The 17,753-nt window shown below is 40.7% G+C and overlaps 1 protein-coding gene across 3 annotated transcripts in view; it reads right to left on the bottom strand.

Annotated features, from left to right (window-relative positions):
- Positions 1 to 12,786, bottom strand: part of AFTPH (aftiphilin) — a 42,553-nt gene extending 29,767 nt beyond the window's left edge. For 2 of the 3 annotated variants that reach the window (XM_021555847.2, XM_021555849.2), the window contains exons 1-2: positions 12,605 to 12,786; positions 2,127 to 3,903 (exon numbers count right to left, since the gene is read on the bottom strand). In XM_021555847.2, the coding sequence (XP_021411522.2) occupies positions 2,127 to 3,893 (1,767 nt within the window). In that variant the 5' untranslated portion in view covers positions 3,894 to 3,903; positions 12,605 to 12,786. Of the gene's footprint in view, positions 1 to 2,126; positions 3,904 to 11,950; positions 11,971 to 12,604 lie in introns of those variants that run through there. The other variant, XM_021555848.3, reaches the window with a different exon arrangement.
- Between the last annotated feature and the right edge of the window lie 4,967 nt (positions 12,787 to 17,753).

Here is a 17,753-nt window from a genome sequence, read left to right as displayed (position 1 = left end):
ACTACTGCTTTTAAGAGTTAACTGGAAAAAAAATGTAGCAATTTACATTGCAAGGCTAAGGAAACTATTGCAACAGAAAATACGTCCAGCTCAACTTCCTCTCCAGTTTATTTGTGTAAAACATTCTCTCAGTTGTACTTCCTCCCTGGCAGAGGAGGGAGAACATCACTTTAGATCCAAACAGTCACAAGTGACTGTAGCATAAAGAGAAGGAATGAAAAAACTTGAAGTCTTAAATTTTGCTTTACAATCTAATCAAACTAACATATAACTTTATGACAGACTTTAAGTAAGGAACTTCAAATTTAACTTGATTTTTATCTTTTGTTAAGACAGGCTTGGGGAGAGAAAACTTAATTACAGAGCCTCTGAGGGTTCTGTTTTTATTTTTAAACTGTTAATCTGTTTAAACAGATTTTTTTTTTTAATATCTACATTCAGAAGTGTTTTCTGTTGAAAACCTATCATAAAATTACAGAAAACTTTAGGTGAAAATAAATATTTGAAACCTTCAGGCTATCCCTTAATATTAATTAATTACTAGAAAAAAGGGATGATTTACTAGAATCATCTCCCCACCCCATTTCTTTCTCAGACACTGGACAGTCTTTCAAATGGCAAGAGAAACAATTGAGATTATTTGCAATAATCTTAATACTCTGCAATTTTATGAGTGAATAGGTAACAATAGATTTGTGCTTTCAATTTAGGAAATGGACCAACACCTTCAGGTGATAAGCAGGGTCTTGCACAGACACAAAATTTGCCTGCAGGTTTACTCAGGAGCCTTTTTTTTGGCTTGTGAAATCTTTGAGGTTGGGGGTGTTAGTCACTGCACGGAACAGCAAGCAGGAAGAGTAAGGACCTGAGGCTCACAGCTTTTAACGTGACAAGAAATCAGTGCTAAGTCCCAAAAGCTCCATTCCATTTGCTGATGCTGGCAGAGCTCCAGCTGGCACAACCTTCTGAAAAGCCATTTCACCTGCCACTGGTAGGGAATGGGAAGAGGCAGGGCTGTCACCGAGCAAGGTCCTGAAAGAAAGGACTTACCTCATTTCCTCTTATTGCCAGAGAAAATCCAAACCTTTCAGACACATATTCCACTAACATCCTTTACTGCTGGTGCTGCTGCACACTTCAAAAATACAGGGCATATTCTAAACTACTCACATGGAATGATGTGAATAAAAAAGAAACTTTGAAGAAAATTCTAAACTGAAATTGTTGTTCTGAATTTAGTAAAAATATTATTAAATGCTTAACAAAAAAAGAGTCTTTGTATGAATAGCCAGGGATCTCAAAATGACTGTTAAAAAGGCTTAGGAAGTAACAAATAAGTAATTAATGAATACTTAGCAAAAAAAGCATAAAACATGGGAGAGGTGGTAAGAAATAAACCTATTTACTTCCTCCTCCTGGAGACTTCTAATTAGAAATAGCAGCAGCTTTAACAAATCACCAGTCCTCTGTTTGTGATGCTGCTATCACGTGCAGCTTCCTGCAATTAATACCTAACAGAGACTTATTTTTAAAGAACTTTTAAAGAGTTAACTTCCCAGAAGTTTGAACACCCGAGATAGAATTCCACAGCTTGTGTTTTATCATGCTGTCTGCTCTAAGTGAATTAGTGCAGCTATTCACAAATCAAATCATCATTTTTAATCAGGTTTTGAAAACATTGAGAGAATGGTGATGGAAAATTTTGGGAACCAGTAATCCCAGCTTCCAGCCACACCACTATTTTACAAAAAGGCAACAGAGTGCCTCCCCAAAAGGCAGTAAACAATGAAGCAAAAGGAAAAACTATCACAGGCTCTGAAATGTTCATGTTGGCTTATTCCTTTGATCAATTTATGTCAAGGATCACATGTAATCATCAAAACACATTCCTAAAAGTTCCAGCACACCCTGCTCATTTGTCTGTGGGAAGTAACAGTGCTGCAAAGATCTGCAAGATCCAAACACAGCATAATGTTTCTTATCAGCCTGTCTCACAGAGCACATTAAATCTCTCCTAAAAGGCAAACAAGGACTATTCAAATATTTGTTGTACGCAGAAGCAGGAACCAGGAAGAGCTGTATGCATAAGAGCAGAGCAAGACTGAGGAAAAAAAGCAAACCCTTACCTGAACTGAAGGTGATAGCTCTTGGGATTGCTTGATAGTCCCTTGGAAAGATGCTAAAGCAGCACTGTCAGTCTTGTGCAACACTGGGCCATCACTCCTGGCAGACGCATCTGTCCTATGTGACTGCCACGTCTCTTTTCTGTGATGAGATTCACCAGCCTGCTCATCTCCAAAGGCAGCCCAAGAACAGCTGTCTTTTTGTTCATCTTCAAAAGCATTCCAGTCTGTAGCCTGGTCACAACCTGCTGAACTGAAGTCCGCAAAGTCATCCGAGTCCTGGAAAGCAACGCTCTCATCTCGAGGCTTTGGCACTGAATCAAAGTCTCCAAATTCAGTATCATCACCATTTTCTACCTCAGTAGTATGCTGGAAGTCTACCCCAGAAGTTTTACTGGTAGTATCACATTCTAAAGTGTCAGCAGCCTGATTTAGTTCAGCTTGGTCCAAACTTGCTGGCTGCTGACAAACAGTACTCGTGTCCCTGAATTCACCAAATTCCTCGTGAGGTTCGCTAGTATGTGCGGGCTGTTCAGAAGTTCTTTCTGAATCAAAAGCTTTTATTGAGTCTTGAGCATTCCTGAAGGTGGGAGATGCACTGCTGACTGAACCAAAGTCACCAAACACATCCTCATGCTTGTCACTGCAAGTTAAAACTTCAGTGCTACTTCCTCCATTCTTGAGATCTTCATCACCACCCAGTTTGTCTCCTGCAGGATCACAGCTTGGGCTTTGGATCTTATCAGCCTTGATATCTGCTGCTTTTGAAGCATCCTCAGGCCTAGTAAAATCTTTGCCATTCTCTACGTGATGCTGTCTTCTCCTCCCACTGTGCTCTCCATTCTCTGTAGTGCATATTGAACTTCCAGTTGCTTGAGACGTACTAGAAATTGCAAATTCCAGTGCTGAGGGACCCTGTTCAGAACTAATTTCTGAAATGCAAACCTCTCCTTCACTATGAGTTACTCTGTTTATTCTGTTGTTCTCCTGAATGCTCACCGAGTCTCTTTCATTAAGAACACTGCATATTGTAGGCCCTGTTCCCTCTAAATGGATTGGGGTTTTGTTTGAGAAGGTAGCAAAATCTGCAACATCTCCACCTGAGCTAGGCATCGAGTTCAAATTTTGCTCAGTACTATGGGTGCTAACAGTTTTCAGTCCTTTTGAGTCACCAGTACTGTCTAGATCTTCTGTTCCCTGAGGATTTACAGGGTCTGATACTGCAAATCCGTTTGTTAGAATCTCTAGACATGGAAGTTTCTCACCATTACAAGCATCTATCTGCTCATCCTGCCTCTCAACTGTTACACCAGTTCTAACCACACGAGAAGAAAAACCCTCTGATTTTCCAGTGTTGTCTCTTTGTTCCCCCCTTCTGTTTACATCTTCTAAAGCGGTACCTGAAGTTCTAAACTTAGATTTTTCTTTGATAGTACTAGTAGCTGACATATCAGAAAGCTCCTTAGTATGAGTAGGAAGCTCTGCAATGCAGTCTTTACCATTTTTAACAGATGTGAAAGTTGCAATGCTAGCTACGTTGTCAGAATAATCACGGAGTGGGATGAAATGATTTGTGGGTATAAACTCTTCCTTTGGATGACTGTAGTCCGCTGTATCAAAATCAGCAAAAGCTACGCCAGCAGTGCTCACACCAGAAAATCCTCCAAACTCATCTTCATCATCATCATCAGCTCCATTGTCAAGTGGTGGAGGGGATGAGGAGTACATTCGAATAATGTCTGGTTCCATTGTTTGGTTCTGCTTCAACATTAATGTATTTCTGCATGAGGGAAAAACAGAGCTGTGTCAGAACTTGGCTAGCTTTCGTGTTCTTACATATTTCCTTTTTACAGTTTCATGCCTCATTTTTTAAGTCTGTATATAGGTCAATATCTGTATTAGATATCAGAAAGAAACATTCCCCAAACCCATGTGTTTTACAAGTCACAAAGAATCTACTGGGAAAGTTCAAGTCTCTGCTAAACAGCTACATGATCAAATTGTCATCATCTTGAGCTGTTGTGCAACACGCTGGCACAACAAAATTCAGTTTTAACTCATCAGCTCTCTACCTCCCATCACCAACAGTTCACTAAAGTGCCAGTGACCTGGTCCATGTTTTGCCACACTCCTTTGTGTGCTCAGGTGTGTGACAAGAGTTAAGCACTCCACGGGCTATGCCACACGGAGTGCCATACACATAAGGGACCTTCATCACTGTCAAAGACTCTGAAAAGTGTTTCCATAAGCTCTGGAACTGTGAAGGACTGGAGGAAGGAACTGCTCTTAGAACCATGAGCTATGACCTACTGCCCTATTGTTTAAGTCTCTTGCTTGCCAGTCCACGGGTTTCAGTTTGGTTGCCCTGTTCTCTGGATTTCCTAGCCACAAGTCAACACTGCTGCCACCAGCCTGCTTCTGTCTCAGGAACCAGCTGAGAAATGCCATCCAGATGTGAACCCTAGAGCCAAACACACTTCATCAAAACTTATTCTCAAAAAGAGAGCTGAGCACAATTATTCATAAAATATTTAACCATAAATCACTAAACCACAGGTGGAAAAGAAAAAAGAAGAAAGCATTCCCATGGCCTTGGTAGAAACAGATTAAGGACTTTCTCTGTTTTAACATTGTAAACCATTAAAGAAACAAGCCAGGTGTGGATGGAAAATTTTCTTACCTAAAGAATGATCTTGACTTTTTCAATGCTGTGTGCAATTAATAAAACAGCTACTACTAGCATGTATAAACTCACAGTTGTACACATCACTGAACTAGTTCATACCTTAAAACCCTTCAAAGAAGATCTCACACCTAGCTCTCTCCATTTCAAGCAACACTTCACATGAATGAACTGTAGTAACACTAAGCCTCACCTACAGAAAAAGAGTGGAAACAACCTATACATATTGGCAAATATTTGAACTTCTAACCACCAGAATAAGTGCAGACTTTACAACACTAGTTAGGCAACACAGATAAAATGTGATCCTTCTATCCCAGTGCCTTTAGTAAACCACTTTGTAAAAGCACCTTAAGAGCAGCACACAAAGGGTAAAAGAGCAACAAATGAAGCTCTGCTGTTCTTCTCTAGCACTTGATATTTGCCAGGAAACTGGCAACCTTGAGATGACTAACATAATTAAAATTTCTTTTTGAAAGGGTAGTTTGTAGTTACAAAAGTACATCATGCCTATCAGATGAGACCATGAAGTAATTTGTAACATAATATGCTAACTGAAGGGAACTGCAAAGGAATTTTGTTTAGAATAAAGCCTAAGTTGTCAACAAGCTCCCACATAGGCTTACTCAGCACCAGCTGCTAAACAAGGTATTTGAGAGAAGAGCTTCACTTGCTCTAAACTTCTGAACTTTCCCATTAAAAGAAAAATTTATCTGTATTGCTCATCAAAAACCATGTGTTTTAAGTCTTTTCAGATTTATATGCTTGTATAGGTTGGTTTTCACCTCAGTCATTTGAAATATCACATTCAGGTCTGTACTCGTAACTACAGCACCTTACATTAGTGGATCTCATTTTGGCAAGACGTGCCAAGAAAAATTAATATACTATCCATCATAACAACTCTACACATCTTTTGGTTGACCATTTACTGTATGACTATTTTAACTGCGGCCAAAAATAAATCACAATAGATTTGAGAACAACCTTGGAGGCAAGGATGATCTAAAATAATCCAAATATGCAGTTTCACAGAACAAACTGAATAATGTGAGAGGAGCAAATATCACAATCACAGGGAGTTTACCCACAAGACTCCTTTTCTTTTCAGTTAACATAAAAAAGGGGAGACAAGGAACAAGAATAACAAGGATAAGCACAGGACAAAGATGATGTTTCAGCATGAGAGCTGAAACAAACAGCCAAAACCCAACTGGACATGTAGGAAGATGCCTGGCCATTTAAAAAATTTCTCTCCTGCAACTTCTTACATAGAGCAGAAGAAACTTCCTTCAATTTTTTATTTCAAAGCACTTTTAAAACATCACAGGGATCATTTACAAAGCAGCAGTCCAGCAGCACAATGCTCCAGCTACACTTCAGTAACTGTTGCCAAAACAGGATCTGCAAGGAACACTAACTGTACATTTAAAAATTTGATCACAGGTTTGATAGTCTACTATGTGCTCAATCTGTTTAACCCACAAGAACCCACTGCATAACCAACTGTATGGACTTCTGTATAATTATTTTTTAAATGTCAGGTATTTCCAGTTATGCTACTGCTGCATTTTAAAAGCCAAACACTGAGAGCTCCAAAATGTATGAATCTGCATTATAAATGAGTGTAAGGTTACAACTGACACAATTTAATGTTATTGACAGATCTCAAACAGTAAGAAAAGAAAAAAAAGTCATAATAGTATTCCCACTCCTCTTGACTAATCAGTGATACATTTTTAAACTGGACATAATTTCAATTTTCCTCACAATATAAAGCAGCCTAGGTATTTGTAGTCTTAATGTAGTTTTCTTCAGAAATAATTTCAACATGGTCCTCTTTCATGACTTTGAAAGTGTTTTATCTGCCAGCTAGAAACCAAATGAGTTATTGTCCATTGAAACCTGTGGTGAAAGCCCACAAGTCTGACAGAACAACTATGTTGTTCCTTATTTCATTTAGTCAATCCCTGTTTTGTCTGGCATTTCAAATACAGCTGGAACTGTGGTTTCATCTTTTGTAGTCCTTTTACTCAACTCAGACGTAGCCTTCATCAAGACATTCTGATACATTATTTTGTAAATAATGAGATTTCAAGTGATGTTTACAATGTGATTTAACCTGAAGTAGAATTTGTACAAGCTCTATGACCAATAATAATATGGATTATTTATCATCTTATTTTTGAGCCAATTGGTGACCAAATTTATAAGTCAAGTATAAAGCTACCATGCTCTGTTCACTTATAGGTTCTTTAAACATGTATTTCTTAAAAGAAGCCACCAATTTTTCAGTACACTAAATAATAAGGACTGTGAGTTGAAGGAAATTGTAACAGTCTTTACTTGTGTAACAGAGCACAATTTGCCTAACTTCTGTGCTTTGTAATAAGCAACAACCCAGGTTTCTGGCATCAGACCTTACACCTCGAGGTGAGGAATCTGACACAGTTAAAGTGCTCCTGTTTAGTGGATTGCTTTAGTCACAAACACAGATTTATGCTGACAAATGCCAGTAACTTCTGCAGATCTCAACAGTTCAAGATTAGACTGAAGATGGATTTCTATCAATAGCTCATGGCATGCAGTTGTACCAACATTTTCTAGGAAAAAAAAAAGAGTTGTATTCTCTCTCGGATATAATTTTCTGTATTTCTTTCTTTTACATGTTTGCTTGGAAATGCTAGTTCTTAATTCCATGTGTTTCTTTATATTCACATTCTAACGTTCACTATCAAGGAATTTCTCAAGAAATTTCAGTACCACAAATAGGAGACCACTGTGAAATCATACTATAAATGCAATGCACCAATACACTCAAAAGTACATACTGACATTGCACTCTAAAGAAGAAAAATGCTGATTAATTAAGATTCAAGGTTCAAACATTTTTTTTCTCAAGTCACATGCATTTCAAAAATGCAATTCAAGTTAATTTGAAACATTAAAAGAAGTGAGAAAACAGAAATCAGTAATGCTAGAAAAATTTTGATAGGCGAGGAACTGGAAAGAGAAAATGCATATTCTTCTTTTCTGATCACTAACTAGGTTTTCAAAACATTTACAACAAAACCAGGCTATCTCATTATTGGTTTGCAGTAAATAGAGAACAATATGTGCTTTCTTCACACACGATCACATCCTTGCTCACTACCTTTTTGCAAAGTAATAGCAACAGTCTAATAAAGACTAGGCAGCATAGAGAGTTATACAATTACACTACACAAAAGCAGGCATAAATAATTCCTTCTCTGTGTATCTTTTAAGTCAAAACCTGAAACAGCATGTTTGGCTCTCACAGAAGACCTCAAAAATCAGGAGGTCACAAAGAGTTTCTCTAAAGAAATACCTGAGGCATGTAAATTCAAAAGAAACTCCTTGCAGAGCAGAATGTTCCTTTAACTTGAGAGGAAGCAAAGCAATGAATAACCTCTCAGCTGTGGGTTATTCTCAAGAAAAGCTGAGTTAAGCAAAGCACCTCCTTAAAGCATACAGGAAACACAATAATCAGAAATGGCACAATCAAGATCTCTACGACAGAAATTACAATATTACTGAAATACTCTACAGTAAAAGCCTTGCAATGGCAAGGAGATGGATTCAAGTCATTAGCTGCTAGCATCTGATCTTTCCAAGAACATTTAACTCTTACTGCAAGGGAATTCCTCTAACAAATGCCAAAAATACCACAGTAAGGACCAGATTTAGACTTCTTATTACAGCACAGTGTTGGCTTCCAGTAGGAAAAGCTCTTCCATTATTTCTTTGCCTTTTCTTTGGCTTATGAACAATGGAAACCAGATTCCCATTCTTTCTTCACCTGAGAACCTCTTTCTAGAGAATGGCAGCTGAAAAATGAGGAGAGCCTGTTAGAACAGCATTTCTGTATCCCAAATTCACTCTAGAGAGAGTGTAAGATTTGACCAGGCTGAAGTCAATATGTTCTTAAATTGGTTTAATAAGCTTACTTTTATTTTTGGAAATAGTTACCAGCAACCAAAATACAGCAAGAAAATGTTTACTTCATAAGGCCTCCAAGAAATCAATGTTTTCGATTTTGAACTTAATGCTGTTACAGCCAGGAGGTCCATTACCCAAAGCAGACAATTCAGAGCACCTTTCCTTGGACTTGTTTGAGTGGAGGAAAACAATGTTCTCCAGTTCCAGTAAAGCAAACACATCTAAGCCTTATTTCTCACTACCAAACATTTGGAATTAATCAATTCCACCGTACATTACTGTGGTTTCAAACATTGAATTTGCTGGACACTTTCTATTACAAAGTGTTGTATGTATAATGAACATTAAAGTAACAGAACTCAGGACAGCTTCATCAAGAATCTGGCACTAATCTCAGGCAGCTCATTTTTCCTGTTCTCCTGTGCTTCTCAGGCTGGCATTAAACAGCAGGCACCCCTAGACAATCCAGCCTATTCAATATTCAAACCTCTTTGACCGTGGTGCTCTTCCTCTCATCACTGACAATGCAGGAAGACCAAGTTAGGTGGCACAAATCTGAAACTTAAACACATCTTGGGTACAAGCATTTTCATTTTAAATGTTGTTAAACTATATAAAGAAGCAAATATGTATTTTCAGTATTTGTGCTGCTTCACTTCTCCCTGTTTCATTTTGGCTTAGCTATGGAATCAGAGGAACTGTTGGAAAATATGAATCTATATGTTCTGCTGGTTCACTAAACTCCTTTTTTAAACCAAGAATAGCATTACTCTCCAAACCTAAAAGCCCAGGTTATCCTCAAAGTTACTATAAGCAAAAAAAAAAAAAGTTTCAACTCAAAGTCTACTGATGTGCTTTAACAGCTGCAGATGAAGATGCTGCCTGTACATAAATCTGTAAACAGAAAGTGGGGAAAATGTTGTAAGAACAAGCACATCTTAAATTCATATGGGCAAACACAACTGGCTGGGACAGTCAATCAGGTTACAGTCTGGCTCTGTGGAATGCAGTATTTGTGTCCAACATACAGCACACAGCCACACAATGTGTAAAGACAGATGTCATAAGTAACACATAACTCAGATGTTTTCATTCTTATGATTTCTTAAATTCCTTTTAAAACAGTGCTCAACTCAGCAAGAAATCTATTTCTGGATGTTATCCTCAAGCATACTAGCTGGGAATGTGTTCTAAATTAGGATAAAAAGATGCTAGATTAGAAAGTATTAGAACAAGATTACCTAGGGTCAAGTGTTCTCAGAGACTTCCTCACAGAGCAGTATGATCTCCAACACATATAAACCCTTCAAACTTCACCCAGGCTGCAGCACAGAGCAGATCAGAACTGCTCTCTGCTGTGACACTTCTCTCACAGCCTGGCAGAGGAAATACAAGGAAAACAACCATGGGTCTTCTTCCCGTTACTGCAAATGTACTTACTGCCTGTTTTTCAGTGAGCAGGCTTACTTATTCACCATTTATCCCACCTACAGACATTACCTCATATTGAAAACACAATACAGGAGGGACACCTAATACTCTAAAGAATAAAATCTATTTTCCATCACTTATCAATAGACATATGAACTTGAGGTTTCACGTTTCCTTCACCCTACTTCCAAACATACTAAAGTGAAGAGAGTATTTGCCCCTTCCCTGTGGTTCTCCCAGCACGGGATCCTTTGATTTGAAAAACTCAAATAATTTGTTTTACAGCAGATTTCTTAGATCGCCTTGCAAGTGGCACCAATACAGAAATATTCTTTGCAATTGAAAACTTTAATTGCCAAAGACATTAGCATGAAAGAAAGTCTACTGAAAATGAGACTGTCAGTTTTCAAACAAAGCATACTTCAAGGCTTTTTTTTTCCCTCTGTGTGTGTGCAATAGCAGCACCTTACTCAGTGTGGTTTTTTTGCACAAAGGAGAAAATCTAACAGACAAAATTTCTAACACCTAGGAACGAGTAGGATCTAAGGCACTTCTCTGACTATCCAGAAAAATTATGAGTATTTTGAATCCCCGTGAAAGGGTTAGCATGTCATTGCGCTGAAATGTTCACAAAGAAACAGTTTAAGTTGTCAAACAGCACAATAGCACAGAGAGGAATGAACATTCTGTCGAGGTAGATAATGGTATCTGCAAGAAAATTATGCTGCTGAGTGTAGTGAAAACAACTCGATCGAGCATCAGTTTCTTCACCGCTGGGTTTCCAACTGATACCACCACAGATCTGCAAGGACAGCTCGATGAATATTTCAAGAGGAAAAGGCAGAGTTGACTGAGGTCCATCTAATCTGCTCTATTATTTCCACTGTGAAAGAGAAGTCTTTTCAAAGCACTGAAAGTTTCAGACTATTACTTTAGGTAATTAAGGTGTTAAGAGGCTCGTGTTAGCTTAGTAAGCTACTGGAGTTTTTAAGTAGAAATGTAGAGATCACACAGAGCCCTCATCACCAGCAATATGTAACACAAATATGATTCACTGTGTGAACTCCAGATTTTATAGCCTTTTAAATCCTTTACCATGATCTGAGCAAAAACAAAGTACACTTTAAAAAAACCAAAACAATTGAGGCTGAGATCCTTCAACCGCTTACTTATAAACAAATTAAGGAAATAAAAACAAGAGGTCATACTTTCACATGACCTCAAAAGGTCATACAATGTGTACTTTATGCAACCATCAATGCAGAATGAAAACACCAGAGCTCCATTAGCTTTTCTACATGTTTTTAAGTCTCATTCTCACATTCACACTATTTATTCTCACTGACATGACTGTTTAAAATAAACAAAATGAGCCCTCAGTAGTCATAGGTACTCCAACTCTTCCCCGGGCTCTCACAATTAATGTTACATTCCTTCAGGTATAGCTCCAACTTCAGGAGGAGAAACTGCTACCTGTGCCTTGCATGAGCAAACCTCTGCCTGTGCTGACAATACAACAGACCATTTTTATTTTTAAAGTAGGCTAATTGCCTTTCCAAGTCTAGTTCATACGTCCAGAGAATAAAACAAGGAGGAAATACTTTTAATTTTGTTCAATCTCCAAGGACCAATCCAGCTAAAAAGCAGCATCCATCAAACTCACTTTACCACGGGCTCAACAGCTGAAAAATGAGTTCTAATGAAGCATGTTGGGCTCTAAACCATGCATGGAAACAAAACTTGTAAAACCAACCCAGCGCAGCTCCTGTCAGCAGCGTTTCCCTCTGTCACTCCAGTCATTTGTGAACAGATGTTTGCTTAAGGAGCATTAAGCTGTCGACGGTTCCCCTTTCTGTGCTGAGGATGGAAGGAAGGGGCTGTCACCATTAAGAAGCCAATTTACTGACACTTTTAAGGAATCCCAAGGTTTTATCGTTGTTTTTTAAGGAACTACAGAAAAAATAATATTTTGGTTCATCAAGGGGACACTTTTCATAGCAAACCGAAGTGTCAGGACCTAATACCATTTGAGCAAATCGGCCCCGTTTCAGAATGACGAGGTAAACACCACATTTAGATTATCGCAACTCTGTTCAGCCTGTCACGTCCAGGTGCATTCAGCAACCAAGCGACACGCTTCACACCCCTCGCAAGAGCCGGCTCGTCGGGAAAAGCCGCGCGGGAGAGCTTAACTTCTCGCACCACCTCCCCGGTCGCTCCGGCAGCGCGGCGCGGCGGAGCCCCGGGGGAAAGGCGGACAAAGCCGAGCCGCCGCTCCGGCCGCGGCGGGACGAGCGCGGGGAGCCGCGGGCTCGGGGGAAGCTGCCCCGACGGGCCCGGCCGCCGCCGCTCGCCGGGGCAGCGCTGAGGGGTCCCGCGGGCAGGCCCGGCCGCCGCCGTCTCTTACCTGCGGGCTGCGCGCGGGGCGGCGGGGCCCGGGCGGGCATGGCGGCGGGCGGGGAGGGGGAGAGGGAAGGAGGGAGGAAGGACGGGGGGAGAGGGGCCGCGGCCGGTTATCTGCGGCCTCCCGCGGCAAGCGCCATGGAGGGGAGCCCCTGCGGGCGACAGGAACCGCGTCGCTGCGGCCCGGCCCCCTCCGGCCGCCGCCGCCCACCGCGCTGCCGGCGCGTCACGTCCGGCCCGGCCCGCCGCGGCGGGCTGAGGGCGCTCGCTGCGCCGGCTGCCTGCGAGCCCGGGGGGGTGTGTTCAAAATGGGAGGAGTAGCGTTGTTGGTGGGAATTTGTCCAGCCGAAGTGGAGAAATAAGGTGTTTGTTTTGCGGGAGAGTTCTGTCTAGCCAGCCACAAGGAAAGGACAGAGCCGAGCCTGGGGTCGGCAGCAAGGAGCCGGCCTCAGCAGAGGTTTTCCTCTGTGCCCACACACCTCCAGCCTGGCACATGTGGGTTTTATAGGGAAAATTCCGCCTGAGGCCAGGATTTCGGCAATCGGTCCCTTCTTCTATTCAGAATCCCATAGTTTGATTAGATTACTTTTCTTAGCGACACAATCTGATGTCCGGAGTTCTTGAATCCCTTGATGATATTTACGGGGACCCCTGCATTCACATGTATCTGTCCAGAGGATTTCCATGATATCCATCTCGGGTCGTTCATTTTAATTTAGCTGGACAAATTTTCACTTACAACATTATTCTTTACAGTTTTAACACACAATCCCTTGGGTTTGGAACTAGCTGGCACTTAGCGCCCCTTCCAACCCCAAGCCACTCTAGGATTCCATATCCCACTGGCACAGCAGGACCCACAGGAGCAGCTCATGGCCATCTCCAGAGAGCCACATCCTTACTTGTAAATTGGGTTTCAACATACACCAGGTTTCGCCTGAAAGGGTGTGGGGACTCCTAACACAAACGTGTATACTCCAACAAATATTCAATATCACATACATCATACTAGAAATGGCACGAATTATAGCTACTACACATAACAAATAACGTTTGAAAGAGTAGTATTCAAGTAGCGTGCAAAGCCTGCCATTCATCCTGGGGCTGTGCTAAACTGAGCTCTGTGCAGTGGTCACAACGCAGTGAAGGATTGCGTTAATAAAACACCAGGGCTTTGTTACAGAATCTGGGAATTAATGTGGTTGGGAAAGGCCTCTGAGGTTGTTAGCGTTCAGGAACACACATAATCACGGGATATGATTATATGCAGGTGCTTTTATTGAAGAGCTCTGGGAATCAGGGGTACAGACCCGAATCTGACTCTGACATGGCTTTTGAGCCGAATGTATTTTATATTCTATCGTTATATAACTTACATATTTATTATTAAACTTATATTGTTCTATTGTATACATTGACTTTATTCAAGCATTAATTTCTCGTGATCTTTCTCAAGCCCCTGACCACAGTTTCTCATGATTATTCTTACGATTAAACGGTTATTTTATTTAATTACTAAACAATCATCACATCTAACAATTATATCATTTATCATGTACTAGCTACACAGGTGCAGTTCTAGCAAGTACAAGGCCTATACTTTCCCAGGGTATTTTTCCCAGGGCCTACTAAGTTTAATTTTCCTTCTAACCCTGAATCCCCATGATTTTAAAACCCTTTTGCTATCACAATCACCGGGACAACCCAGAGGTGTCAGCCAGGCCGTGGCACCGAGTGCCACCTCCATCCTTGCCTGGAACACCTCCAGGGATGGTGACTCCAGCACCTCCCCGGGCTGCCCATCCCGAGCCTTTATCACCTTTTCTGTGAAGAAATTCCTCCCAATGTCCAACCTAAGCCTTCTCTTGCTTAGGACTGTGGCCTCTTGTCCTGTTGCTGGTGGCCTGGCTACAGCCCTGTCTAGGAGCCATAAGGTCGCCCCAGAGCCTGTGTTCCTCCAGAGGCTCTAGATACACACACACACACCATGTTTAAACACGCCGAGAAAGGCTTAAAACAGAGAATGTTTCAGATAGTTTCATGGAATAAAAATACCTCAAATGCATTTAAGGGTAATTATAATGAATCTGCTAATTTAATCAGCGATACAAGGCTTTTGTGAAGCAGGGGGGGATTATATTGTTAATGCAAGGTTTCTCTGACGTTCTGAATGCTGTTACAATAGCTGAAGATCATCGTGGGTGACTATTAATGAGTCTGTGTGACTATTAATGAGGCTCTGTTCGCCTCCTGGTGGCTGTTCTCTTTTTTCAGCTTAGTGTCAGAAGTGCAGAGCGAGGCTTGTGCTGACCCGGCAGGGCAGAAGGAGAAGCCAGAGGGAACAGGAAATAGGATAACTTAGCACTCAGTGCTCTTTGACCTGTGTGCAGGTGCAGCAATGTGATTTACAAGATCTTCCCCCCACTCCTCCATATCTGGCAGTAGCCATTAACTTCCAGGGGCCCGAGGTATCCCTTACTGCTGCTGCTGCTTCGTGGAGAATCATTTTCCATTCCAGCTGTGTTTAAGTGGTGGTCATTGGCTATGGCTGTAAAAGGTCCTGTTGTAAATAATACAATTAGACAAGGTAAAGTAATAATTGCCTTCTCTTATACATCTGCCTTACCAATCATTTGAATGATACATTGAGTAAACATGCTGCCTGTAAATTCTCCAGACAGCAACATATGCCCCAGTGTTGTCCAAAAAAAATTCATACTTTTTAGCCAGTGCAACAAGCCAATAATTACACACTCCACAGAGACATTGGTTATTTATCTGAGAGTTGCACAAGCCTGGGTCCTCTGTGGTATTCCACAGATCAAGCACACCAATTATAAAAACTTTTTACTACTTATACATTTTAGCAAACAAAAGAATTAACGTTCACTGGCTACAAGTCACACAGTTCTCTTACTAATTGGTATTCTCTCCTCTATTGTTTAATTGCTCTGTCTCTTCTCATGCTGATTAGTCTTCATGCTCAGGCTTTCCCTTGCTCTGAGGTGGGCTCTCTGCTGCTGCTTGTGATCTGTCCCTGCTGGAATTACCTTTTACCCAGGCACAGCTGATTCAGCACAGTCGCTGAGCTGTCTTTATTGGTCTCTTCCTTGTCTTGGGAGCTCTGCTAAATGTCCTTGGAGCCCATAAATTCTGCATTCTTTGTGTCCACTCTCAGTAGAACATTCTTCTCCCCTAGCCTGGTTAACCTCCCCCTGGGTCTGAGATCATTGAAGTAAGTCCAGCCCTAAACCTTAAGAAGGCAATTCTACCCACAAGTAATTTGTTTTTCTAACACCTGTATATCACTTAGAGCTTGTTAGATGCTCTGTTTCAATCTCCCTTCTTGTTGATTTGGCTTGAAAGTATATAAAGACCAAACATTAAAGAACAACCTTTTTTAAGAAAATTTTACATGTTTCACATTTTGCAACACTGGCACCCTAAAGAAAAACAAAATAGCAAAGCCCTTCTTGTGCAAAAGCCCACAGCTGCAGAACAATCATGTATCTCAGAAGAAAACTCAGGAAGATAAATGGTGTCAGTAATCAGGTTCTAGATTAGAAGGGAATTTGTTAAGTAAAATTTCAGATGCTTTGAAGAAGTGACTCATATCTTAAGCTATAAAGAAAGGCAAAAAATTCCTACAAATAGTCCCTACCAGTCTGATGTGATGAAAATTTCCTTCTCTTTCTTGATGGCATCCAGAAGTTTCCAGGACCTGAAGCATTAATCGGTATGCAGTTATGAGTCCATAAAATTCACTTAACTTGAATGCAAGATCAGATGAGAGGTAAGCATGTCACACAAAAAAATGAAGATAATATTCACTTAGGCATAGTGTGAATGATTGACAAGATGTGTGGGATTTCTTCAAGTTGTTCCTGCATAAGCTTTGCTGTTGAGGGAGATTACATTTGCTTGTGCAGGCAGACTGACTCTTTATAATAGCATTAGCCATATCATGTATTAGCTCTGTGAAATGGAATTCATGGGTTACAACAGTAATTCAAGGTTATATTTTTAACATATGAAAGTTTCCTTTACAGAATTGCATGGATTGTAAACACTGTATCTTACTTGGAGATGATTCTAGCACAGTGTTCCATCCATTTTCAAATAAATGATGAGGTGTTTTTAAAGCATATACTTTCAAGACGTTTGTTTTCTTAAAGCATGGCAAAAAAATTATATAATTTTGATATTATAAATAATAATGAAGCCCTTCTGCACCGTGCAATAGAGGTGTTAAGTCGAGCTGGTCTTGGTAGGTTTGAGGCTGAGCTTGGTTTGTTGACTGCAGCAAAGTGGTTTTCTCAGTCCTGAACTGTCAGGAGAGGGCGCAGCCTTGCCAGAAGTCTCAGATGGAAAAAGGTACTCTGGTGTGTCAGGGTGATTCTGAAAGGCTCTCCCAAAACCCTGCGTGGTCTGGAGGCTCAGACTCCCCTCCTGGCTTGGGAATTGAGGACGGAGGGAAGAATCTGCTATGTTCTACATCCATGTCCTTCATAAAATTAGTCACTCATAACTGTCCAAAAAAAAAAAAATGGAGTATGTAGTATTTATAGAGAAGAAATTTAGGTTTTATTTCTCATTTTGAAGGCTACAGCATGGCTCCTGAATGTAAATTTTAGTTTTATGTAAGCTGTACCATATATTGTGTAGTGTGATGCAGAAAATCTTCTGAAAGATGTTGTACTGCTGGTAGTGGATAGTGCAGTTCTTTTCTTCTTTTTAATTTCAGAAATACATACAGTGCAACATGGCTCCTGCCAGTGCAAGCTTTTTAGGCTTCTCCACGGAGTGAGGAAGAAATTTGTTATAATCAAAGGCTGGATAAGTCTCCAAAATTCAGGCAGTGTGCATCCCTCTCTGTTGTGTCTGGCAATGCTGCTGATCAGAAACTACATAGTCAGTGTCCTGAGAAATTATAATCCTTGTTTTTCCTTTTTATTTATTTATTTTTAAAATTCACAATCAAATCAGACAGGAGTTGAGGAAACAGCCTGAAGCTCAATTGGAGGAGGTTTAGGTTGGATATCAGGAACAGGTTTTTCACCCAGAGGGTGGTTGGGCACTGGAACAGATCCCCAGGGCAGTGGTCACAGCACAAAGCCTGGCAGAGTTCAAGAAAGACTTGACCAACACTCTCA

This window comes from Lonchura striata, chromosome 3 (assembly GCF_046129695.1).
Source record: "Lonchura striata isolate bLonStr1 chromosome 3, bLonStr1.mat, whole genome shotgun sequence".
Classification (NCBI taxonomy): Eukaryota; Metazoa; Chordata; class Aves; order Passeriformes; family Estrildidae; genus Lonchura; species Lonchura striata.
This window is presented reverse-complemented; position numbering and strand designations above follow the sequence as displayed.